This window comes from Falco punctatus (assembly GCF_963210335.1).
Source record: "Falco punctatus genome assembly, chromosome: 15".
NCBI classification, from domain to species: Eukaryota; Metazoa; Chordata; class Aves; order Falconiformes; family Falconidae; genus Falco; species Falco punctatus.
Window position 1 is genome coordinate 10,069,477 of NC_137595.1, and position 27,466 is coordinate 10,096,942.

Genomic DNA, 27,466 nt, shown 5'->3' on the forward strand with positions numbered 1-27,466 from the left:
AACACAGTAACAGCGTATTGTTATATTTCATTCATGCCACCAAGCTCTATACAAAATGGCAACTCCATAATTTGAATACTCTAGCTGAGAGTAAAACTTGTCACAGTTTCCACAGAGCCCTGCTTATCATGGGTCACCTGGGTGCCTCCGAACTGTTCTAACAGGTTAATATTTGCTAAGTGCTTTGGGAAGCAGTTTGCCTCTCTGAGTCCTGTTGTAACTCCAGCCACTTAAGAAGTATTTGTCAGTATGTGCTGGAAAGTTCCAGTACTTGTAAAGCCTATTTTGAAGGAAGGTACAAATAGCAATTATGCTAGAGATGTGGGCAGCTATGTTTGCCAGCGAGCCTTCAGCTAAGGATTGAGTAAATTTCAGGTTCTGGTTCAGGCTTACAGGGTCTTGTGTCCTGTCCTGGTCACAGAGTTAGTGGCTCTTCCCCTATATCCGTATTTCAGTTTCTCCTTTAAAGTCGGTTCATGGTTTCCATAATTCCCTGTAAGTAATCTATAGAGATTGCATACGGAATTGGGAGCACTAACGGACAGAAGTCTTGTAAATACTTTGATCACACTGTGTGTTTTCAAATTGCTTATTTAGTGTTCTCCTGGAATACTAAGCTCATTAATGTTTGTGTCAGTCTAGATCCCCAGTTGTGCCATTTCTCTGTGTGCAGGGGCCAGCAATTAAACCTAGAAACTCATGAAGATCCATTGAGATGATTTCCAACCTTCTTTTCATTAACAGAAGTCAGCTGCTCTTGTTATCCCACCATATTTTGTCCTGCTTTGCAACAAGATTTAGGGAATTATATACCTGATAATATTTAAAATCCGTTGAACTTGTATCTTTCCAGTTAATTAAATATTAAATAATGTTACTGAACCGTTCCAATTCGAACTCTGTTTCCTCTGCTGGGGTGGTGCTTAGCTATGGTTTTCCTCTGCCTGTGCGACGGAAAAAAAACCCCACCCAAACAAAAAAGCCTCAGAACATTCAAACCCCAGAAAGTCAGTGTAGCTTCACATTAGCTTGGCAGGACTCTGGAACTATTGTCATGTTTTTTGTCATAGCTCAACATTTGGCTTAGAGTCTTCTTTCTAGTTCTAAAGTAATTGCTAATTGCATAGATTGTTGAAGAGTGTGTTCAGGTACCTTTTAGTAGATGAACAAGATTAAAAATATCTCCAGAGAGAAAATGGTTCTAGTGGGCAGTCACCTAAAGACAGAAAACTTAACATCTTTGTAAAAAGCAAAGCTATCTTCCTTCAGCACTGACAGGAATGCAGAAAATGGATATATAAGTAATATCTATATAATGCATACTCCGTATTTCATCGCTACTGAAATAACACTTGGAAGTACTTGGAGGATTAACTCGGAGTAATGCGAGAAGCACATTTGGTTCCAGTAGCTAGGAAAAAACCTGTGCTGTGCCTGAAAGAATCAGCATAAGGTTGGGAGGAAAATTCTGACTGACAGCTTATTCCGTGATAGCAACTAATTAACCTCTGTCCCCTGAACGGCGAGTCGCTGCTTCCCAGAGGTTGCAGAGTCCGGCAGCTCCTCCGCCTTGCTGTTGCAGTGTTAATACTCATTTCATGCTACACTCCGATGTTCCGTTGTTCCTGACACTGTAATGCTCAACCCCCTCCAGTCCAGGTGTATACGTTGAAAGCGGTGTCAGCACCCACATCTAAAGCAACTTGTGAATTATCATCGCTACATGTTACTGTAGTTTTAGCCGTCTCCTCCAACTTCTTTTAACCCTGGTTAAAAATGCTGCTGCTGCACTTCTTGCTTAATGATTTCTATGATCAGAACAATGAAATTAATTAGAAAATGAAATAGCTTTCTTCTTTGGTAGTGTGTTTAATTGTGGTATGCTGTATTTACAATACAGTAAAAAAATATCAATATGTTTACATTCATTATTACCTAATTATAGTGCTTAGCAGACCTATGTTAATGAATGTAAATAATGCTTTTGGTAAGTGTCCAAACAAGACAGATGTACTTACTATGTTTTTGTTGGGAATTTGGTTGGATACAAAGCGTGTTACCCGTCTGTTCTGGCTGTGAATGGCAGAGTTATTTCTGAATATTCGCTTTACAGATCTCCAAACAGAAGTTTAAATAGAACTATATTTAAGTTACTTAAACTGATTAGTTGAAAATTTCTTTGCAGAGTACTTTTTAATTACTCTCATTGTATATGATACAGTGCTTGGGTTTTGCTGGTTCTTTGTCCGTTGGTATCAGTGCAACCCATAAGAGCTCTTGCGTTTTTGCATTGTCTTACAAAGTCAGGTTTCTCTTGTTGTGCGAAGATAAATCCTGAAACTGGTACAAAGCCAATGACAAATTCATAATTTCTGGTCTCTCCGGGAGTGCTCTTTCCTTCTCGATGAATGTCACAAGGCTGGGATTCGGGGGATCAGTGTGCTGTTGCCCAGTCTTAATGCTGACTGTCATTGTAACTTCTGCCAAAACCAGCTCCTGAAGGTCACTTTCTGCCTAATGGGAGAGGGTGCTTGGCCTTCCGAAACTGTAAAGCTGCAGGTAAAAAAGGTGGTGTAGTGAAAAAGAAAGTTAAACCGAAACAAGAAAACGTACCCCCACAAAAAACCCAAAACCTGCCAAACAAACCAAAGGAACCCAAACAAAAAAAACAAAACACAACCTTTTTTTTTTTTCAATGGTTGTTTAGATATAAAGCAAAACCCAGAATAGGAATAACATAATCTTCTTATCTTTAAATACATGTATTCTTGTAGAGTCATATGCTGCCACGTTAAGGTTTGAGACTAGAACTGTAGCATTTATATTCTGGTGTATTTTTATAATATGTAAGGTTGCAATTTTTAATGTCTAATTTGCATATGCAAGTTTCTGTACATATATAACAGCAAATTTGCAAGAGAGTGAAAATCTTCTGCAGGAGAGTGTCAGGTTGTGAGCGGCTGAGCTTGTATGTGTGATACAGGTATTGGACGACTCCCCATTATGTATTGAAAATCAGGCAGGGGAAGTAACTGTTTATAGCCACACTTGGCATGTCTAATGCCTACTTTTAAGTATTGCAAATTATTTTGAAATACATCATATCCTCTCTGTTGGCTGTGTAATTAGAACAAGGCGCCTCGTGCTGGAGAGGACCTCTTTGGACAAAGCTTGGGAAGGTGTGCGTAACGTCCCGTTCAGAAAAACGCTTCTGTTATCACTGCCATTCTTGGAACAAATGAATCGTGGTCAAGGTCTTTGCCTTCATTTGTAAAACTTATGAATTATGCTGGCTGTCAAGAAATAAAGTAGCATCTTGTAGGTGGCAAACATGGTAAATAGCCCACTCCAAACAACCAAGAACGTTGGTTTACTTGTACGTTTCTTTTCCAAAGGATGTTTCTTTTCCTAAGGGTTTTGACTGATGCGTACATCTTCTGTTTTCCTCTGAGTTTAGGAAAAGTATTTTAAACCCCTTCGTATAATGGCTATCTGATCTGACATTTCAGTAAGATCTTTCAAGAGCAAATAGTCAGATTTATGCTAGTTGTCTCTGTGGTTCTTTCCCACCCACGCTTGCAAGTCTCCCCACATTATTTTATATTTCTTCTTAGAAAGACATGTACAAATTTAGAGGCTGAGTGTCTTTTGAAATTATGCTAGCCTTTTCCCTTGATATGATTGTATTAAAACTAAACCAACAAACAAAAAACCACACGTGTGTATGCACAAAATGAAAACAAACCCAGAACACCCTAGAACAAAGTGAACAACATAATTTTGGGTCATGAGCTAGCAGCTGCTTTGCTGCTGTCTTACATTGTTATATGCAGTTGTTGAATGCCAAAGATAAGTTTTGGAGAGCACTTTTTGAAGGTATACCCTGTCAAACTTTATTTAAATTGCACTCCGGATTTGCTCTATAAAATAGAGATAACTGTTTCAAAAATGACACAATTCTTGCATGCTGCAGTACATCCACATTTATTAATTCTTTCAAATGTCTTGAGTATTGGGTTGCTGCGTTAGAAGTCAAAGCTATTTTGATGTACCCTTGTTCCTACAATCTGTCATCATGTCTGTGTGCATAAAACCTCACTGTTTCAAACCCATGTACGCTGTTGAATGGTGAATTTGTTTTGAATATGTTTTTGTAGCTGACCTTATGTACTCATGGGTTTGAACAAGGCATATCGGCACTATCAGGGTAACACGTGAGTTTCAGAAACTGTTCTACATAGTCCATGTACCCAAAGAAGGTGGTGGTAAATTAGTTTTTAAAAATAAACAAAACTTTTTTGGGGGGAAAAAATATATTTTTCATCTGCAAATTCCCAATTTGTTTATGCATAGTGATTGCAATTAAAATTGGAGGGGAGGGGGAGGAATTTAAGCACATTGTTGTCACTTATTTAAAGTAATTTCTGAAACTAGCTTGGAGGCCAATGTTTTAAACTGCACATTTAAAATTTGGAAAACTTCTTGTGTCTGAGATTTGCAGCAATTATGTCAAACTGCTATGAATCTTGTTTCAAACATGGATTCTTTATTAATAATGAAGATGCCTTCATCTGAGGGTTAACAGCTTGTTTGCTAATTAATATTGTGTATATATGCATTATACCCCATGCATGCTAATAGGTAGTACATTAGAGCACAGAAATTACAGGAACTAGTTATTGTTAATATTTCTGGAGATGAAATTTATTTACATTTTGTATTAATTACAGGTTAGGGTAGTTAGAATCTCATATGCATATCTTTTTATGTAAACTTAATTTACATTTCAGGATTAAAATGGAAAGCTAATAATAATGCAGTAATTCTTTAACAGTTCTACCTGAAATTAGCTCTTCCTATCTAGATATGGACACTAATTGCTTGGAATCAAACCCATAAGTATTGACTTCATACTACCAAATATTAAATTACAATTATTAATTGGTCACCTGCAATAGCAAAATATTGGGTATCATGTCCTTCTAGTTGTGTGTTTCTAAAGGTAGCTTGAAGTTACAGCTTGACTCTCCATTATGTATATTTTCTGTTATATTCATACTTGAGCCAAGATAATGCAAGCCGTAAGAATGAGATTACTGAATTTTAATATTACACTGAAGAGTTTCAGTCTTTTAGCTTTCCTTGGCAATCTGGTAAGATACTTGATTTTGAAAACTGGATGAAACTCCTGCAGGTATCCTATGATACTGGAAGCACAGTGTCTTAATCGGGGAGGTAGGGGTGGAAGGAAAAAAAAAATATTTGCTGAAAATGAAGTTTTTGAAGTTACACTGTTCTAGAGACTGTTAATGCTTTGTTTTCTTTAGATTAGCTGAAGGGGATGACTAAGGACTGATTCTGTCACCTGCTGATTTTTAACCTGTAGCCTCTATGCTGTTACATTTCATCCCAGGAGACTGGTTTTAGTACACAAGAGCACTGAATGAAAATTAGTTTGATCTTAAGGTTTCTTTGTCCTAATCTTCTTAGATCTCTGGTGGAAGAGGAGGATCCTCATATGAAAGTGTCTCTTGGTAGCAGCGATATGGGCGTCTCTGCCCATCTACAGTCTTCGAAGACAGGGACCACAAGATTTTTCACCAGCAATACTCACAGTTCTGTGGTATTACAGGTAACTAAATATTCTTGTGTCGTCATTGATCTGTATTGAGAATTTTGGCTGCTCTAAATAATGCCTCTGCTCAACAGACCTTATCAAGCTAGTAATTCCTAAAAAGCCTCAAAAAAATGCACGTTAGTGTGCTGTGCTGACAATGCCCACAAGCATGCATGGCTTCTAACTTTTCCTGCCAGTTAACAGTTCAACTTTTAGCAACAACTTGGAAAAAAAACCCTGGCCTTTTCCTTGGGTTGTATCCTTGTCCACTCTCAATTTCTAAAAGGTAGGATCATTGAAACTCTGAAGTGACAGCTGTATAAAAGAAGTGCACTTGAATATAATCATGTAATTATGTTAGGCGAACACTTGTACCGGTGCCTGCGTGAAAGCTGCCTTAGGGATGTGATGAGGAGAGCTTCATGTTCCTTCTTCAGTGCCCTAAGATGGCAAAGCCCTGCCAGGTTTGGTAGATTGAAAATTTGGTAGAATGGAGAACTGGTAGGTTGTAAAGCCTTATTTGTATGAACTACAGATAAGTTGTTTGGATCGTTGAAATACATTAGTTTTTATATAGTCCTGTGTTTCGCTTCTGATTTATTAGAGCTCATACTCATTTTTTTTCATTTGCACTCTGTTCTTTTCTGTGCAACAAATTTGAATGTTCATTTCTACTTACATTTGCAGTTTTAAAAATACAGCCTTGCTTTTAAGGTACCTTAAGTTTTAAACCATGCGGGCTGATGCCAAGATTTCTGTAAGTGTTAAATGTATAAAGACAATATTTACATCCCTGTTGGTATTAGAAAAACATCAGACATGCCTGGTTGAAGGGAATTGGTTTATGTTTGAGCTTCTGTTCCGCAGTGCATGAAGGAGGTGAGTATTTCACCCATCCTCCAGTATCCTCAGCTGGGCATGTGTTTAGAGGAAAATCTTTCTCTAGGATGCTGTTGTGGATGACTTTTTTGGTACAGTTAGCCATTGTAAGTAAGTCAGAGAAGGTCAGATATAGAATGTTAGCTTATTTTGGAGTTCTTGCTATGTAAACTTCGGTAATATATTTGATAATTGTGGAACCAGGTGACAGCTTTCCTTTCAGGCTGCGGTATTTTGCAGCCTCTTAGCACTTAAACTGGTGTGGAACAGAATTATGTCTAGAATATACATTTGTCTGAAAAGGGTAGGTCCAAAAAAGTTATCAGTCTGACCTACCTGAAGCATTTGCTGGAGCTCAAGCTTACAAAACAAACTCCTTCCTTAAAATAACTTCATTAGTGGAAGAAAGCTACTTTCTAAGGCCCACTGTACTTCGAGTTCTTAAGCCATTACTGGAAAGTAATAATTTTGCTGCTTGTTTTTCAATGGATAATTGTCATTGAATATACTAGAGATAATGGTTGTAAGATGACAGATTATTTCTTAGTGACTTTTTGGAACTACAATACATATGTACATAAAAGTAAATACTTATGTAAATAAGGGAAAAGAAATAATTTCCTACTCCCAAATCAAATGGATGCTTCGCATTGTGCTTTTTTCTTGCAGGGTTTTGACCAGCTGCGAGTGGAAGGTTTGCTTTGTGATGTGACGCTTGTTCCAGGAGATGGTGACGAAGTGTTTCCTGTGCACAGAGCGATGATGGCTTCTGCAAGTGATTACTTCAAGGCCATGTTCACAGGTGGTGTTTCTGTTAGTCATGCATACTGCTATCTCCAAATTGTCATAGCTTGGTCACTCAGACACATGTCCAGTAAAACACTTGATTCACGGTTTGAATCGGCCCAGGACTACAAACAACTCCGTGTTGTTGTGCTCTCTCTGCTTTTGCATCTGTTTTTTCAAGTTAAATTTTAAAGCTCTATTTTAATTTTATATAAGTTTATGAAATTATTTCAACCCAATCAAAATGATCATACAAACTTACCTACCTGTCTTTTTCAGGAGGAATGAAGGAACAGGATTTAATGTGCATTAAGCTTCATGGTGTGAACAAAATAGGCCTAAAGAAGATCATTGATTTCATTTATACTGCAAAACTTTCCCTTAACATGGACAACCTTCAGGACACTCTGGAAGCTGCCAGTTTTTTGCAGATTTTACCTGTTTTGGATTTCTGTAAAGTGTTTCTTATCTCTGGGGTAAGACTTACGACTTGTTTCATGCTTACAATGATTAAGGCTTCTGTATGTTGTTTTTCCTTTTATAACAACAATGACTATGTAATAGCCAATGTTAAGTCTAAAACTTGCCATTATTCATTATTTGGATTCACAGAGAAAAAGTTTGCTTTGTAGTTATCTTGAAAATCTTTTTTTCCCTATTATGTACAGTGTGAGTTTGATATAAATGTTATACCATGTTAAAATTCTTCTAATTCCCAAGTGTATTGCAGTGATGATAGCAGCAATGATAATCATAGTTCCCACATTCATTACTGGATTTTTTTAGTTCATGCCCTCGCACTCTCTATCTTTCCATAAGAAAGCTACTTGGTGAGTTAAACTGAAAACAAATAATAAAGAGCAAGCTGCTGTTGCTGTCTGTTAATACACTTTCTCGAAAACTTTTTGTTTAGAGGAATGAAGCCCACAATTGTAGTGATTGTCACAGAGACCATTACATCTTCTTTGTAAACCAGTGAACTTGGTCACAGTCCTTTAGAATAATGTATCCTCTAAAAGGATTACTAAAAGGGACGTTAGAGAAATGTTGGTTATGTGAGAGAAGAGCTACAAGGATTTTGTGTCGATTGCCATATTTTGCTAGAACTAAAAATAGCTTTGAATGCCTACTGGGAAACATTTTTTCACAATCTCAAAAATAAGTGCTTTTGTAAGGAGGGGACAGCCTCTCCTACCAGTAGTGGTTGGTCAAGAGAGGAATAGTTAAGTAGCATGGTTGCTTTTGTGCAATTGGAACAAATAAAAAGTTTGCCCTGCAAAGCAGTACACTGTAGTTCCAACGTAGTACAGTCTATTTATGGTTTAGAGTTGCCCTGCTGATTTTTATTTATTATAGAGATTAAATTCTCACATCTTGAACCCGCTATTGGCAGGGGGTCTGCTTTGATAACAACCTCTTTTGCTCCTCCTTTCTTTCCCTTCTGTTTTTCAGACTTGGTATCCGGTTTTGTTTTGAGGCTGTGCTTTGGAGAATGCCATGCTCCCTTCCAGTTGAATGTCAAATAGTTTTGCAGTTTTCTCTGTATTAAAAACACATTTCTGTTTTTTTGCAAAAACAAGAGAGCTGTTACAGATTCAGCTTGTGAAGTGGTAACTGGCTTCTTGTGTAAGGCTTTTCCTGGGTGGGAAAACTAATGTGAGATGTGACATGAAAACACTTCTTCTTCTGGCTCTAACCTCTCGTTAAAAGCATTGAATTTATATTCCTCTGTTTAATCTTGTTTATTAAGGATAGCTTGGCTACACGTTCAGTCAGCTTGGGTTATTATTCAGAGGTTTTATTTGTTGAACATCCTTTCCTTCTTAAATCTTAGGTATCGGAGGTTTCAGCGTCGCACTGCATGACTGCACTCATTTTACTGTTAACTTACTGCAAACATTTTGTTTCATAGTGATTTCTATAGTAAAAACAGTGCAATCTCAGAATATGGGTGCAGTTATCTAACTTAAACACAGTGTATAAGCAATGCCAATATATGATGCTTCCATAATTTCCCTAGTCCTTGCCTTGTCTTGTATTAATATAACTCTTTGTCCCGCCAGCAATAAGGAGCACGTGCTTGGTGGGGTGGCAGAATGAGTGCTGTTATGAGCTGTCCTATCAAAGCAGTTCTGCCTAGAGAGATACTTGGGCATTATTTCTGATGTTGCGTGGCGGTTTTCTGATGTTAATTGCTTATATACTTTACTAGAAGTCTTACTTTACCTGTAACAAGGAAATTGATGTGTTTTACATGAATTATAATATTATTTGGGATTTGGCTTTTTGATAGTCTGTAATGAGAAGTAAAGAAGCAGGAATTCCTATTGCTCCTCATAGTATGAGCTCAGAGATGTGACCTCACAAATGAAGATGGGAACTGGGATTTATGTAAGCAAGAGGACTCCAAGCTGCTAATAACAGCAATCTGTTTCATAAGCAAAGTGTTAGAAGCTCTATAATGCTACTGTTTTGCTTTCAATTTTGGCATATAATTGACCAGTTCTCTGAGAATGTTGTGATAATGTTTCATTTAATCTTAATACTCTTAAATCCCACACTGCCTATTTTACGTTGCTCAGGGTTGGTGGTTGGTTTTTTTTTTACCTTCCAAAACGATGCAGTCTGCCTCTCTCGGGGGTTGACGTTGCTATAAATGCCAACTTGGAAAAAGGTCTCAGTGTTCTTTTGAATCAGGGGTATGGAGTGGCCTCCCTTTGATGGGTGGTGAGCCCCAGGGATGCTGTGTTGCCCTTTTCCCTTTCTGGGTAGGGCAGGGCAGCTGCTTGTTTATTTTTCTTTCTTGGGGAAAGAGCTTCTTTCATCTTAAATCTTGTTATTTCGAAGATTTTTTTTCATTGTTTAAAATGCTTGTTTTCTGAAGATTCCTTCACTTACAGTGACTCAGTCATTGTTTTTACTCAAGTGAGAAATGTCTTGTTTGATACTACATTTTGAAAGAATCCAGAAGACTTCATTCATTTTCTTAATTGAATTTCTTCTCTGAAATACTTCATTCATACCGATGATGTTGTCCCCTTAGATGATCATCATATAACTGTAGAGGAAGTACAAAACTAAGTTTGTGCTGTCAGTCTAGTTACGTTCTCAGCATCCTTGTATAAATATAAATGAACTTTTGAGTGCACTTACTTTGAACTGACTTGAGTTTGTTGGAACAGGAACCAGAGGTGGTGAGCGAATGGGGTTTTTTTGCTTTTTTAATTACCATGTCTTAGTTTTACAAAGATTATTCCCCATTATACTAGTTTTGCTCCATTTTTGAAGGAGCATTTCTGTAATTTAAATGAAATTTCTGAGGAAGTCTTGTGCTTATTTCTACTGAAATTAGCTGAGAGCAGCATCTGAGAGCTGATGTAACCATTCCCAGTCAAATACTTAATTGTATTTGAATTGTCTAGGGAGTCCATTATTAAAGAGATTATAGGAGTCAGTTTATGTAAAGCATAATGCAACTGTGTTACTTCATAAGAGGATATTGGAAATACTTACAAAGGAAAGCGTAAGTTTAAGGAAACAGCTTAATTTCTGGAAAAAAAGTGAGACCTTCATAGAATGGTTATATGTTGGAGCTGACTTCTAAGCGTTCTATTTGTTCTGTATTTACTCCTGTCAAATAGCCCATTGCTCTCATAAGCTTTGCTCTACAGCCAGATTCCCTGCAAATACTGGAATGTAAGATGTTTGCAGTCTTACTTTTAAATATTTATAGCTATACAATAGACTAGGACTACTCCCAGGTTCACATCTAAATGAGCCATAATGTAATTAAAATGAATAAAAATGCCGTGGCAATGTTTTCAAGTAGCGAGTGCTAGAGAACGCACAATAATGTTTTTGCAAAAGTATCAGCAGTGTACAAAATGGAGAAGGGTGGGAAACCCAGTCAAGTAAATGACAGCACTCGGGGGAAAATCACAGGGTAATGGGGAAGGGGATGTTATAGTGTCATTAAAGACAGCATTCCAAAACACTGAAAACTAACGTCTTGGCTGTACCTGTCATATAGCTGCATAAGGAAATTGTATTCCTTCTATAATACAGTGCTTTACATTTTTGTAACAACTACCAAGTTGTCAGATGTTGAGGTCTCAATATTTGGAAGGTCCTGTCTTGTCACAAGAACTTGGTTAACTGGGGATGGAGCAAGATGGTGTCAGTTCTGCGGGAGCGTGGGATCTAAAGCCCTGGGGCCAGCTCTGCCAGCCCCCAGAATCTCACCTGTTCTAATGTGGGTGTACGATTGATTCTGTTTTCTGAGCCGGTCAAATTTCCGTGCTGCTATTTCTAGACTTCTCTTTATGGGGAGCCCACAGAAAAACTGAGGATTTAATGCAAGCTCTTTTAAACTCAGACCCTTTGAAACACCATGTTAAGTGCTTCAATGTCTAACACTCATTGAAACAAAAGAAAGTCAGACGCCTAAATGTTTTGTGGTACTGGGCTTGAGGACCTGATTTTTCTGTGCATGTTATCTCTCCCGAGTTGTTCTCCAGGGTTCTCACACTTGCAGTCATTTTGCTCTGTGTCCAGTTTTATATTACTTTATAGTCAGTTAAGTTTTTACCAGAACTTGGGAAGAGATTGCTTCAAAGTTTCAAAGAATTAAATCAGCTGCTTTCTCAAGAAAGTGCTTTGGCTTTTGCGTTTGGTTTTTCAGGCTGTGCTTGATTTGCCCTTTTTTTTGAAAAGCTTTTTAGTATTTTCTGGAACTTCTGCTTTGTAATGAGCAATTACAATAAATAGTGTGAATAAGCAGCTCTGCTCAATAGTCAAAGCCCAGGTAAAATGGGGTTTATTTAGAATTCCTGACTTTGTAAGAAGTTGCTTAGCTCTTTGACCCGTTACAGCTTTTAGCTCTTTCTAGCTCTTTCTGTGTGAGTATCTTTACTAGTTACTGGATTCACTGTACGGCCAGTCTTACATTTTTGTTTCATATTTCCATTCCTTCTGTTCACTTCAGTGGGATTTCCAGAAGTAGCAGTTCCTTCTGTTTGTTGACGAGCTCCTGGTTGACTTCCACTGAAAACCATTTCTGAGCCTCTCATAAGTACCATAGCATAAGTCAAACTAGGTGGTTTTTTTGGAAATCAGTTGAGTAACTTACATATTTAAGTGTTTAAATAGAGTTATTGTACTTCAATGCTACCCAATTTTGAATATTTCAGTAGAAGTAACTATCACTTCATTCTGAAGGGTTGCTTTTTGGCTCAGGACTTAAGAATCTCTAGAGTACATATTTTTATGACTGAAATCTTTGCAAAGAAATTTAGCCTCATACATTGATTGTTATCTTTACAACAAGTAATAGTACTTTTGCCAAGGAAAGTAAACTTTAAGGAAATGTTTGATATGGTACCCTGATTTGAAGTGAGTGGAATTTTTTTTAGTGAGCCAAAGTGCACAATTTCATAAGCATATTGGGGAGTACTTGCAATCATAGCAGAAAAAACCCAGCAACCAGCCAACCCCGAGTGCAGTACAATTTGAGTGGATTAATTAAGGCAGTAGAAGGTAAATTTTCCGAGAATTAGGGGGTGACTGAAAACTGCCGGTGTCTGGTTCATCAGTCATGAACAGTGCGTGATGTGTCTATAAATTTCTCAAATGTAAGCGTTCCAAGAATGCATTCAACTGCATAGATTTACAGTGTAATGTGATTCTGGTAATACATCAGCTAGATGCGTGCGTGGTGGGCACTTGATAACTGGCATGTATTCTGCAGTAGGTCTAAATACTTCATTGCAACCTGAACACCATGTGCCAGCTATACATGATCTGTACCTTTTTTGCTTTGATCTTTTACTTCAAGCATGCCTTCTTTGTATTCAGTATTTTTCCGTCTGCTTACCTTGATGTGGAGAAAGTTCCGTATCTCTGCAGTTTGATGCCAGTAAATGTATTCCAAAGTAATTTTTAAATACAATGACTGTAGAGCAAGAATTAAGATTTGTGTTATACTGCAAGTCAGCTGTTTATTAGAGTGTTTTTTTTTCCATGGCTTTATTTTTATTATACAACTTGAAAGAAATTTTACAAGTCAGAATGTTTTATTTAATTTACTTAATTTAAGGTATGCTGTTACTTCCATTATGCAATTAATTTCTGCAAAATAAAAATCCTAAAAGGAAATTTATCGAAATTGTTTTGATGCTGATTCTCAAAAACAGTCTAAAGAAGAAAAAAAGATGTTTCTTAACATCATCAGAGCATGTTTTATAGGTCACTGCTAGCTGATGTGATTATATTTTGATATAAGCAATGTGGACTGTCTTGTAATACAAACATAATTTCCATGCGTATATTGTATGGATATTTTTATAATAGAACTCCTGAGAGTCTGCCACGCGTTCCTTATAGATAGGGTCTGATTACAGTATTAGTGTTCCTGGAGATGGAGAAATAGATTCGGAACCTCTGCCCGTATGAAGGCATTTGAGGGTGTGTGAATGAAGACTTGGAATGACTGCAGATCTTAACTCTAGGGCAAGTTAGATCAGTTCTAGTGAATTAAAAATGTCTCCTATTCCCATACTCATTAAACTTTTGAATTGTCTAGTATTAAAGGGCAGTGATCAGATTGAGTTATACGGTATTAAAAGCTTGTAATCTCTGTCATGACCAGAAGGTCATTTGAAGGTTTTTGAATTCTTAGGCTGCAGTTAGGTTGTAGTCCTCAATCTTTGTAATCTTTCTTAAAATACCCATGAGATTTGCAATCTTAAATTCTTTTGGCATTACAAATATAATGAGATTCACAAAGTTGTGGAAATTGTCAACATTGAGTAGGACTGACGTGCACAGAGGCCAGAAAGCATGTGTAGATGAAGCTTGGGTTAGAGTAAGGACTGAGTGCAAAAAAGCTGCAATTCTCCGCAAGCAGTGTTTGAAAATCAACTTGCTTTGCATATGTACCACGGAGTTTGCTGAAATTAATTGACGGGGTTCGCTGGACACCCACTTTATGTCCTGTCCTTTCTTCCTCTGCCTTGAATCCCAAGTGGCCTCAGAAATTTAGGAGCCAAAGATGCAAGAAAAGTAGATGCAGCAACAGTGTTACCAAGATATGGTCACTCAAGTATTGAATGAAATCAGAGTATGATCCATACTGCTAAAGGATTTCTAGGGGAAATGCCCCAAGGTCACTGATTTAAAAAAAAAAAAAAAGTATTTGTGTATATATATATTTATATAAACCCGCTACATTCGTTTTTTGAAGTGTATTTAATTTTGTGCATATTCTGCAAGAGCACCACCTTGACTTACTAAAGATCCAATTTTGTTCATTTCTATGGCATGCATTCATGGGATTGAACACTAAATAAATTGTCTGAGATACGCAGCGTTGGAGAGGTAGCCGTGCCATTCTCTTTGGCTGCATTATTGCAATATGTTTTTAACGGTGTTAGGGAATGTCTAATGGTGAGACTTGTTTCTGGGTTGTTCTCTGTCACCTTGGGCTGATCACCTCTCTCTTAACTGTATTTTCCACGTCTTCCCTACAAAGATGTTTGCAGAGCTTTTCAAAGATGAATTGCTGTATAATTGCTGTGTATCATCATTGTATAATGTATCTGACATAATTAATATATGCCATCTGCTTGTTACTTGTCTCATTTCTTTCTTCAAAATAAGGAATACATTGGGTCTCCCCTTGCAGTTGTGAATATATACATCATGTCAAACATTTATTTGCTCATGTGTAAATCACCTTGAGCACTGCAAAAGGATGAAATATTGCTGAGTCTATAGTATTCATTAAATTCTACATTATCATTTAGATACCAAATTAAGACAGTGTTTTGATTCCTCTTTCTGTTTCCTTAATAGGTTTCGTTGGAAAACTGTGTTGAGGTTGGGCGAATTGCCAACACATACAATCTCACGGAAGTGGATAAATATGTTAATAATTTCATCCTGAAGAACTTCCCTGCATTATTAAGTACTGGTGAATTTGTGAAACTCCCCTTTGAACGTCTTGCCTTTGTGCTTTCAAGTAATAGCCTTAAGCACTGCACTGAACTCGAACTTTTCAAGGCGGCTTGTCGCTGGCTGCGGTATGAGGAGCCTCGGATGGAGTATGCTGCAAAGCTGATGAAGAACATCAGGTTTCCACTGATGACACCCCAGGATCTTATTAATTACGTGCAAACAGTGGACTTCATGAGAACGGACAATACCTGCGTAAACTTGCTTTTGGAAGCCAGCAATTACCAAATGATGCCATACATGCAGCCAGTGATGCAGTCGGAGAGAACTGCCATTCGGTCGGACAGCACTCACTTGGTGACGTTGGGGGGAGTGCTGAGGCAGCAGCTGGTTGTCAGCAAGGAGTTACGGATGTACGACGAGAAGGCCCACGAGTGGAAATCCTTGGCTCCCATGGATGCACCAAGGTACCAGCATGGCATCGCCGTCATCGGGAACTTTCTGTATGTAGTCGGGGGCCAGAGCAATTACGACACGAAAGGAAAGACGGCGGTTGACACGGTCTTTAGGTTTGATCCTCGCTACAACAAGTGGATGCAAGTTGCATCTTTAAATGAGAAGCGCACCTTCTTCCACCTAAGTGCCCTCAAAGGACATTTGTATGCAGTCGGTGGTCGAAATGCAGCGGGTGAGCTAGGTGAGTGCTTCTCCTGCAGCATAGCTTCTTGCCTTGCTTTTTAGGCCTTGAAATACCGTGCTGCCCTGTGAACGGGTGGAGAAGAATCGAGCTGAAGTTGTGGGCGTGCAGCTTCATTCTGGAAATACTGTAAACGCCTAGAGAAATTTGTCTGGATGCTGTTAGGTGTTGCTTTTAGAAGGGCTTCCACAAAAAAATTTCCAAATACATGTATCTAGTGTATTGATGCATAATACCAAATGATTTCACCTTTAAATCTGTGTGTGTCTACTTATATAAGTGTGTATATGCATATAAACACAGCTCTCTCTATGTATATATAAAATATCATTACTGAAGCTGAGCAACCAAACCAGCTCTTTTCACTCTTAAGGGATACACGACTTTCTAACTGAAACTCACTGTTGTAAAAGATGCAAATTTTCTGGAATAGTAATTTTGAAATGCTAGATTTTTTATTTTTTTTTGGTTTGGTGGGGTTTTTTGTTTGTTTTTTTTTTCTTAGTGGGCTAATGACTGAGTGATCTATTTCACTCACAGATCAGTGAGATTCAGATCTCCTGACAGTCTGGATGTTTTAATTACTAAAAATGTTATATTTTGCCTGTGGTCTTGTGACTATGTAGTTAACTTATTTATATGAATGACTCTGTCCTGCTGTGTCCTTTTTTTCTCCCCTTTATAAATGACGATTCATTTTGCTTGACAAAAAAAAAAACCCAACCCCCTAAAAAAATATCAATTTCAGGGAAATAAGATGGTTGGAAAAAAAGAATAAATACATGTAACTTTTAATTTAACAGAAGTCCGTAGAGGACGGTCCATATTAATCCACTGCATTTTCCAAAGCCATAGTGGCTAGCATTTGCAGTCAGGTCAGAGAGTGTACACTCGATTTAAAATTGAAATGTTACAGTGATTATGCTTGGCATTTTATCATAATATTACATCTAAACCAGGTGTAACATTTCATAATTTTGTTTGCTTTCAGCCCAATACTTAACAGTGTCCTGTAAGTTTTTGTGGCAGTATCTCTTGCTGCTAAGATTTTGCTTTTTAGAAATGCACAAATGTCTTTAAGTGCTGAGAAATGTGTTTAATTGAAACAATGCAAACCCTGACGTACGCTGTGGCATCTGTAACCTTATTTAATCAATGCATCTCGGTCATTCACATGTAGTTTGTTTCATGATTATATTTCACACTTTCCTAGGAAACATATAGTATGTTATTTCCACTACACATGACTGGGCTGGGTTTGATAGAAGTTTAAAATACATTCTAATGTTTGGTGAAAAAAGACATTTAAAAATGCCTTCTCTTTCCAAAAAATTTGGGAAACTGTTTTGCAATAACTTGTTTTCCCTAGGCAGCCATTTTCTGATGCAGATCCCAAGGTTTTCTGAGTTATTTTAAAGTCATTTTGCCTACCTGAAAATACATTCTAAACCAAGCTTAATACCCTGTAAAATACCAAACGTACAAACTAATATTTATTGCTCTTTAGCCTATCAGAAAACCTGACTTTCATTGAGCTATTTTTTAATGGTATGAATTAATAGCAGATAATCAGATTGCTGTCCTTGTGTATTGTACCACCTAAACAGAGTAGGGTTATAAGAATATCAGTGAAAAAGTTGCAAGTCTAACAAAATAAATATGAAATAACTGTCAGTAAGCCAGTGCCACCTGTCTGTAGAGCAGGCTGTAAGCACAGCGTTTTTCTCAAATTAGATCAAGCAGTATCGTTCTGCTGACCTCAACTCTTCTGCAGCTTTAATTAAAATACAGAATCTTATCACCTGTCTAAAATTCTTCTGTGAAGATATCATTAAAATGCTGCAGCAATTTCCACACAGACCTGAAAATTGTCATTGGCTCGTTCTGTGGGCAGAGCACTCTATAAATACTAAATATTGTAGCTGTCCAGTGCTTTGATTTGGGGCTTCAGTTTCTTTTCTTGTTAATTGTGAGGCAAGTCACTTTCCATTTTCATGTTTCTTTCATAAACCTTGACAGCTGAGAGATGAAATCCACCTTAAACTTCCCATTCTCTTCAGATGAGAAAAACTCTCAAGCTTTTCATAGAAGAGAAGGTCAAATATGTGTTGGACAGGTATTAAAGAAGTTGCCCTTGGGTTCAAACTAATTTCAGTCTGTTGTTAGAAAGGAAGAATTCCCAAAACCGGCGTTCAGCTTTCTGGAAGATCAGCTCTTATGGAAAAGGGCCAAAGGATTAAAGTTAGTAAAATGAATTTCTTTATTGTTTGTTTGGTTGGGGTTTTTTTCTCTGCTGACAGTCAGTGGAATAAAAATCATATTTTTTGAGACTTCCTATCAAGCCTTACCAAAACAGTTTTCAAATTTTTAGTCTTCTGAGAACTTTGTGGATACCATGCTCTACCTCAGGAGTACGTGGCTTAGCAGCAACAAACAGCTGCTGTTTTAACAGTGCCTGCTGCTGAGACAAGTTTAGTTCATTGCTAAGGATGGGTGAATTTGCATATATATATGGTACATGCGTCAATGTGGTAAATGTCTTTGAAACAGTCTGAATGATGAGATCATAATTCAGATTTTTCTACCCCATGACGATGGAGGGCTGTGCAGAAGCATGCACCACTCCCCAAAGTATTGTAAGTAACTGTGGTTGGCTCTTCTTCACTGTCAAGGCAGGCACCTGCCACAGTGTTCCCAGTAGGCAGGGAGAACAGCGCTCTGGCGGAGGAGGAGACCAGCCTGGAGAAGGCAGGTGTGCAAAAGGTGAGGCTTTTTGGAAGAGGAGACAAAGGGACAACCAGGTGTGGCTCTCAGATACTCGTGGAGCGGAGCTCATTGGCAATTCCCAGCTGTGCTGTTGTGCAGGGCACTGGGTACTGTTTTCTCAGACAAGTCGATTTTTGTAGCTCTTTTTGAAAGACTTCAGTTGTGGTGCTTTTGCTAACGGTAGAAGCTGTGCATTTGAAAGTATCTGAAAGCTTGTGCAGTTAGGTACCTTGCAGATACTTCAGGCTCTGCTGCCGATGGCTTGAGTGCAGTTTGACGTTTTTGTATATGAGCTTTTCCTAAGCACTTTGAGGGATGTTGGGTTGTGACTCAACCACAGATTCATTGACACCATCATCATGCTGCAATAAAGACAGAAAGAGATGCCTTGTAGTCCAGGGCAGGACAGTTACGCGTTCTTCAGACCCCCAGCTCAGCAAATGGGAAGGCATTTATTTTCCCAGTGCCTTCTGTGATGCTTAAACCTCATTTCAAACAACTTCTTGTTTATGTAAAAACTTCTTTTGTGAGTTTATATAATATATATATTTTAAATATTGTTGGTTAAGGAAAAGAATATGCATCATTACCCAGTTGGGCTGCTTGCTCTCTGTGTAGTACTGTGAACATCAAACCAAAGTGTGAACTGGAGGACCTCTTGCATAGGAGATTATTTTGGAGCGGCTCTTTGCTGTCTAGGGACAGAATTACTCAGGACTGCGTAATTTAACCAAGTCAGCTTTGAGTTCCACAGAAGCAAGCTGTATTATAGACATAATATTACAAAATGAAGTTCCTGGGTTTTGGGACATCACACACACTTGCTAAGTGCTGCTGTAATAAACCTCAAGACACATTAGAAGCTACTGACAGAGAAGTGCTAAATGTCCGTATACTCCTCAAAGAGCATCACAGATGGCACTATAAAATGAGTGCAGGCTGATCGTCCCCTGGGACTGCCAAAGCTCCGTGTCGTTTTGAGATTGCTTAATTCTATTAAAACGAGGCCTGTCTTCCCTGGATTATGGTAATGAACGGGTCAGAAGCTCCACTGTTAGACATAAATAAAGCCTGATTTGAGTCATTCATGCTGTTGGAGAATGAATCCATCAGTCTCATGCTATATTATATAGGATATATGCTTAGGTTCAGTGAAGTAGCAGTTCTTTTGAGTGTTTGTGAGCTGTGCTCTGTCTGCAGATGATATCTAGAACATCCTGACTCCTCTCTTAAATTGATGGGCACCTTTAATAGCTGGAATTTTGAATATTTTTTTTCCTTCAGCACAGAGGGAGATCTTGTTAAAAAAGAGAAACGGAATGACCTTGCAAGGCAACGGAGAGACAGCTATGTGTGAACAACCAAACAGAACAGTAGGATTTTTTTCATCTGGAAAGTGATTAGCTTTGTTTCAGAGCACAGGAGATTTGAGATTTGAGTTGGGATGGTTTGTCTGAAATACTGTCAGGTGGTATTTAGCTGTACTGGTAACGTTTGAGAGAATTTTGAAGCCACATCAGAAAGCGATCTTAGACTCAACTTCATGTTTTCTCAGATAACTAATGTCTTTACAATGCGATGATAGTGATGGCGGCAACGTATACCAATTTCTGCATGTTTTATCTTCTCTTGCTAAATTGATTTTTTGGCAAGGATTTCTCTCTTAAATGCAATCTGAACCGCTGAGCGAGATAAACAGTTGTCCAGCGTTGAATGTCATGTTAATGTGTTCGCTGCTGGCTTTGTGATTGCTTTGCACACACTCAGCTCTTCCTGTCCTCACAGTACTGGTAAGGTAAGATCCTCACCTCAGCATGGATTGGAAGCACCGTGGGAAGGAGGATGCCTTTGTTTTTGTGAAAGCAAGTAGAATGATGATTTCGTTGCAGCATAGCAGTGAACAGCAGGTTGGAAGGGTCTGCTGTCAGGGTAGAACTGGGACAGCTATAATTACTTGCATGTCAAATTTGTTTTTTCTCTGTTCTTGAAATTTCTGCGCATCTTTGTTTTCTTCTGATTGCTAAATAGAGCAGAGTAGAAAGGAGCTTTCTTTTTTAGAAAAGAATATTGAAATGAAAGAATAAATTTTATATGAAAAAGAGCGTGGATTTATTTGGGGATTGGGCAGATGCTGCATGTGGTGTCAACATGGCAATGCATAGAAACATGATGCAGATTTAGTTATAGGTGTAACTTCTGGAATGAATTCTTTGTGCCTGTACCTTTATGTGGGGAAGAGGCTGTCTCCAGCTTTCACTGCCTTTATGGTATGTAAGTCCTTCATGGATGTGCAAAGGTTGCAGGATATCAAACGGGAAAAACACCAACATTTTTTAAAGAGTCTTTTACTTTATTAAAGGAACTCAAGCCTGACTTTAAAAATTGCCGTTGCAGATGTATTTTTGAATGCCTTTTCATACCTTTTCTTATGCAGACTTTTTTCTACCTGTACATGTGTGTAATGTGAAAGGTGGCTCGAGGCTCCTTTCAAATGGCCGAGGTAGGAAATGGAGTAACAAGGTTGGACTGTAGGAGAAGTCTTCAGTGAAGGACTGATCTCCTAGAGTGAACTTGGGAGCTTGCCCGTATTGAGCAGGTTTAAATCACAAATTTGGCATGTCAACAGGAGTTTTTAAGACACACTCGACTTCAGTTACTTTGCATCAGATTTTTTATTTTCTGTCCATCTTATAAAGCCCTGAGATGGCTGGCATAACTGGGAGCCCATATGCAAGGCACTTTTACAAAACCAGAAGCATTTCAGGCTTTCATTACTATTTTTAAACAGTTTCAAGAATATGAAATTAGTCATTTCATACCTGTGAATAAACGTATATAATGTCTTTTGAAACAGGAATTTAGTGTGTTTTGCCTTATATCATGAACATAATGTTCTAGACCAACACTTTTCTGTATTTCTTAAGTTTAAATTTCAGCTCCTGGTTGGGTAAAAGCTGAAGAAAATCCGGGGTGCTATAACCATTTAGCAATTCCTATGAGCGATATAGTTTGGGGTTTGGGTTTTTTTTTTCCTAATTTTTAATCTTGGATGCTGCTGAACTGGTTGTCAAACAGTACTCCCGGAACTGGAATCTTTTCTTTTGAGTGTGTTTACTTCAGATACTAATTGCATGGAATTACAAAATATCGTCCTCTTTTGCAACTACAAGGAGGCTGTGCATTTTACAGCAGCTGAAAGATAATTCAGAAGGTCGCTGTAATGTGGTCTTCGCTAATTTTTTCTGTGACTAGGGATTTTTTTGTGGTAGTCCGACACCATAGATGTACCTTACTCTTCCAAAATGTTCCAAAGGATATTTTTAAAAGACAGATTCGGAGTTAGGGTGAGGTACCCGACAGTCACTGTTTTGAGTGTTACTGATCGGTATGTATTACTGGCCTGGCCAGTACTGTGAATGCTGGAGGCTTATACTAAGTAGTTTCTGCCTTTAAAATGGCAAGTTTCTCAGCTTCTAAATATTTTTTTGTCTCTTTATTTGATATGTAATCCTGGACTGTGTCACCATCACCGATTCCATAGAGCTGACTCAGATTTTCTACCCTTGATTGAGTAAAAAGCTTGTTCTAGAGCAAGTAAAAGGCCACTTTGAGAGACAGATTCAATTTTGTACACACAGTTTGTAAACATCTCTCTTCAGAGATCAAGCATTGTATAACAAGCATTAGAGTCTGATTCTTAATTTTAAGTATTTAAGATGAGCTTTAATTTGTCTTTAACACAATTATTAACTGCTTTGGGCATCGTAAGGTCACTCTACAGGATTTTTCAGGATCTCTAGCCCCTTGGTCATGTACTGATCAAGCTTGCTCAGGGCCATTATTAAATCTGCTTTCTGTTTCCATTCTGTGTGCTTTTTGAATAGCCCTTTTCCTGCAACCCCTCATCTCTTCCATCATGCTTTGAAGAGAGGAGTCCTCAGAAATGCTTTCTGCAAGGACACCTGGTCTCGGGGTTTCTTTTTAACCTACTACTAGCCTCTACAATTTCCAATTTGATAAATCCTTTGATAATTTTAACATTCCAGTGCACAAAAGCTGCACAAATGGATCTGTGTATTGACACAAGCACTGTTGCTCTCTATCCAAGGTTCAGTGGTGTTTCACCTTGAATTTTTTAAAGCTTGGCTTTTGTAAACTGTTTGAATTGGTGACTTGTATATGCTGTGCAGTTGCTTGATAACACATTGCAAGACAATAGAAAATTAGTCAACAGTTGCTGCTCCATTTTGAGGGCATAGGACCATTTCAATGTGGAAATATCAAGAAGAAGATCCAGCCTGATTTTCTGCATGGATGGGATATTGCTGAAGAGTTGGGTCTTTTCTGGTTGCCAGATGTGTAGATCCTCTTTGAGATAATTTGAAGTTTATTCCCCCTCTCTCTACAGCAGACGGTGGAGGGAGTTGTACGAGAGGAAAGGGCAGAAAAGCTGAATTCACCCAGCTTTGTTGCCATTTTCTCTGATGTCCCACAGCTTGTACCTCTGGCAGGGTTCGTGAGTTGGGGCAGGTTGTGTCAAGCAGGAATGGGAATGAGACAAGTGGGAGACAAGAATGCAAGATGGTTTTTTTCTTCCTTTTTGTTTCTCCGGGACAAAGCTTGAGGTTTTTCTGTATTGTCTGTGGACATAATGCTCAGTAATTCCCTTGACACTTTCTCAGTCGAACAATGTTTTTCATTGATACTTGCTCTGTTTATGAATATATTACTGCCACTACGACTGCACTCAAAACCAAACTGCCATGCTAGCTTCAACATTTTTATGTTCTCATTTGTTTTAAACAGCTACTGTGGAATGTTACAATCCCAGAATGAATGAATGGAGCTATGTCGCGAAAATGAACGAACCCCACTATGGTCATGCTGGAACCGTGTATGGGGGATTAATGTATATTTCAGGTAAACAACTCCTATGATCATATCATCTCCGTGGAACAATTACCTACCTAACTTTTCCTGTTTCAGTGGGAAACAATAAAAATCAGTTTCTAGTTGCAGTAGGTTTGCCACGGTATAAGCAGTGATGCAATTTCATTTGAAGCCAATCAAATAGGGTATATATTGCAGAGTCTGAGAAGATTATTTTAGATAATGTTACGCATTTACACAGTAAATGACAACTTTGAATTCCAAAGGAGTTATTCACTTTGTCAGAATACATTTTTCTATGGCAGCACTACATACATACCTTTATATAGCAATAAACATTAAACACATCCTTTTTGATACATTTTGGAAAGCGTTAGAAATTTTAGTACTTTAAAGAGCATCAGCCTTCATTGAGCTGATGGAAAAGGATAAGTTTTGATGTTAATCACAATATATGAATGATGTCTGTACTTTCACTGATGTTTCATTTATAATATGCTCAGTCCCATGTCGTCAAGGTTATAGTTTCATTCCATTTTTTTCCAAACTGGGGGCGGTAGGTTTTCTGCAGATCTGGTATCTGGTCAGTTTTTAAAGAAGATTCAATCTGTCTGTCAGTGATCTCCACAGAGATCACAGACCTCTGTGTATGTTCTCCTACTGCAATTTTAAGGGATGCTCTTTAAGAACTGAGCTGAAATTCAGGGTGAGAGGTGGGGTGAGGTTGCATAGCTGTAAAGAACTGGTGGGGAGATGCACTGGAGCAGATTGATCCTCGAGGTGTTTTGAATCAGGGGCCCTTGTGCCAGTAGGCTAGGAGGGGGTTGTTTTAAAATTTACCAGAATGCCATAAGGTACAGCTTCTTACTCGTCTATGAACAAGTCCATTAAGCTAGCTTCTAATCATTGTGCTGCTATTTGTACTTTTTTGCCCATTTTGCTTGTTATACTACAGGCAGCACGTACTTATGCTCCCTGCTGTATTTTTTTCATGTAGATGCTCTGTATTTCCCAGCAATTTTTCTTTACCTCCTGTCCTCTCAGATGATATCCCCATGTCCAGATGCTTTTGTGGTTGAAAATGTGAAGATTAGTTCCTTTTGTCACTAAAACCTTTTCTCTCTGACAGGCTTCCAAGCACTGCCACCCTACTACGGCTGACATTAAGTATCAGGGCTGGACAGTCCCCCTGTGTTTGGGTGTTTTTTCTGTATTTAATTCTTACTGTCCAGCTGAAGAACTGGGCACTTTCTTGCATCACTCCTGTAGACACCACGCCATCTCTGTCTGCTAATAATCCAAGCGTGGTAATTCAATGTTGAACGCTTAGCCCTGCAGGAGGTTGTTCAGTAGCAGTGTGTTCTCTGCATAATTTTTAGCACCTCAAATATGGCTGTGTTATGGTCTTAAACCATAGCTAATAAGCCTATGGTGTCTGAAACTGGCGTGACTGCTTTCTGACCTTGCCTGGTGACCTTGCGGAAATGTGGGGCTATTTCACGTACTGATGGGAAGTAGCCCTGTGATTTCCCCTGAAGCCTCTCTTAACTGCTTTTGCAAGGAGCCATGGGGAAGGTAAATACAGAGAGAACCATAGGTATTTATTAACAGAAGAATATTCGAAAGCTGTGTTCTCTCTTTAGCTCAAGTTGAGTTTCCTGAAGAAAAATCTGCTAAGTGATAGGACCACTTGAAACACAACAGCATAGTATCAAAACTTGAAAGGATTTTGGTTTTCTTCGTGGTGAGAAACAAAACTATCAAACCGAACAAATGTAAGCAAAGAAATAATTTTGCTGAAATGAAGCGTAGGTAACAGTTTTTTTGTTCTTTTATTCTGCCAGTGTCATCTTTGGTAAGTACTGTGTTGAGCCATGGCTTCTTTTCATATTTGGATTTAAAGGAACAAGGTACGTTAAAAATATCATTTGAAACGGAGTACATATGTGGTAGTAATCTAAGGTGAAGTGCAGAAGTTTTAAGGAGGATGTAATTAATTCACTTAATGTATTTTTTTGCTATTTAATGCTTATTAGGGTGAACGCTACTCTAATATCTGTTTTATTTCTTTAGGGGGAATTACCCATGATACTTTCCAAAAGGAACTTATGTGTTTTGACCCTGACACAGACAAATGGACTCAGAAAGCTCCAATGACGACAGTCAGAGGTCTGCATTGCATGTGTACTGTAGGAGACAAGCTATATGTTATTGGTGGAAATCACTTCAGAGGAACAAGTGATTACGATGATGTTCTAAGCTGTGAATATTACTCACCAACTCTAGACCAGTGGACTCCAATTGCTGCCATGTTACGTGGGCAAAGTGATGTTGGGGTTGCTGTCTTTGAAAATAAAATCTATGTTGTTGGAGGATATTCTTGGAATAATCGGTGTATGGTGGAAATAGTTCAGAAATATGATCCAGAAAAAGATGAGTGGCATAAAGTATTTGACCTTCCAGAATCACTTGGCGGCATTCGAGCCTGCACTCTTACTGTTTTCCCACCGGAGGACAATACAGGGTCACCGTCTAGAGAATCTCCTCTTTCAGCACCTTAAAAAACATCCCTTGACTTATGATGTTGTAGTAACACCTTTGCACTGCATCATGGAGTCTATTATTTTTCTTCAATAGTTTCTGTTAGGCTTAGCCTACAGCATTTCATACAGTTACTGGGGAAAAAAAAAAAAAGACTTTGACATTATTTGTGCTGTTTGTTTGGCCTAGAATGTTTGTCAAGTGGTTAACAAAAAAAGATGTACTCACCCGAGCCAAATGTTTAACAAATGAGAAGATATTGTCTATAAAATGTATGAACTAGGTACGTTATTAATGTTGTGTATTGGGTGTGAGGTATCTTATAGGTTACATTTGGAAGCCAAATGAGTCAAATTTGAAGACTTTGTATTGAACATGTTCTTTCACTAAATTTCGTAGTTGAAATCCTTTTTCCTTTCATTTTTGACTGCAGATAACAAGGGGAGGTAGACCACATCAATGTGAACTATGACAGAAGGTTGCCAAGGGGCCTGAGCTACCTCCCTCTTTTCACAGAGTATTTTTGACATATCTGTTTACCCACCTGATTTTGTGGGTGCTTTCAGAGCATATGAAGTTTCTTAGGCAGAGGGGAGAAATAAAATTTTAAAAAATTAACACTATACAGGAAGCGGACCTTGTAGAGGCCGGGAGTTTTTTTATAACATGTATCGAGTGTTTTTCCTGAGTCGGTTGAGTGATGCTTCAAACAAAAGATTTAAAACGTTTGGGGTTTTTAATTTGGTTTTTTTGAGGAATTGGCTTCCACTTGCATGGGAGCACACACTATTAACAAACGGGAATTCAGTGCAGTTGTATATTCTGTTGTATGCCTGTACTGAATATAGGTAGAGAAGGGCTAGAAACATTAACTTAAGCCACTGAATTTGACCGAGTCATTCCATCGAAACAAATTTAATCTACCTTTTCTCCTTTGCTGTTGAGATAACTTGCATAATGTGTCCTCTGTATAGTCTCAGTTAATAAGGTTATTTAGCACAAAGTGCAGCTTCAGCGAGAGAGCTGCTTTTGCTCAGTGAACTTGGACTACCACGTTTTACCTTCTTTTGTTCAATAAAACTTTTAACTGCAGTTATTCAGTCTAAGCTACCTCATTAATGTATTTGGTTTTCTTCCTCACTGTCTCCAGGATACGCATTATGTATATCTGTGTGGGTAGATTAACTTGCTAGGAAACCAATGCAGAATGATCGTGAATGGGTATTTTGACCTACTTTTAAGAAACTATTTTGGCCTGATGTGTTCATTTTATTGTTAAGGACTGATAAAAGAACCAACTGTCTTAATTTTTCTCTTGGAGAACTACTGCTTATGTGTGC

The 27,466-nt window shown here is 38.2% G+C and overlaps 1 protein-coding gene across 11 annotated transcripts in view; it reads left to right on the forward strand.

Annotated features, from left to right (window-relative positions):
- The window catches only part of KLHL13 (kelch like family member 13), an 85,059-nt gene extending 57,841 nt beyond the window's left edge, over positions 1-27,218 (forward strand). For all 11 annotated transcript variants that reach the window (XM_080365874.1, XM_080365869.1, XM_080365868.1 and 8 more), the window contains 6 exons: positions 5,491-5,632; positions 7,166-7,298; positions 7,562-7,758; positions 15,134-15,929; positions 23,502-23,615; positions 25,659-27,218. In XM_080365874.1, the coding sequence (XP_080222000.1) occupies positions 5,491-5,632; positions 7,166-7,298; positions 7,562-7,758; positions 15,134-15,929; positions 23,502-23,615; positions 25,659-26,146 (1,870 nt within the window). In that variant the 3' untranslated portion in view covers positions 26,147-27,218. The remainder of the gene's footprint in view (positions 1-5,490; positions 5,633-7,165; positions 7,299-7,561; positions 7,759-15,133; positions 15,930-23,501; positions 23,616-25,658) is intronic.
- The last annotated feature ends 248 nt before the right edge of the window (positions 27,219-27,466 follow it).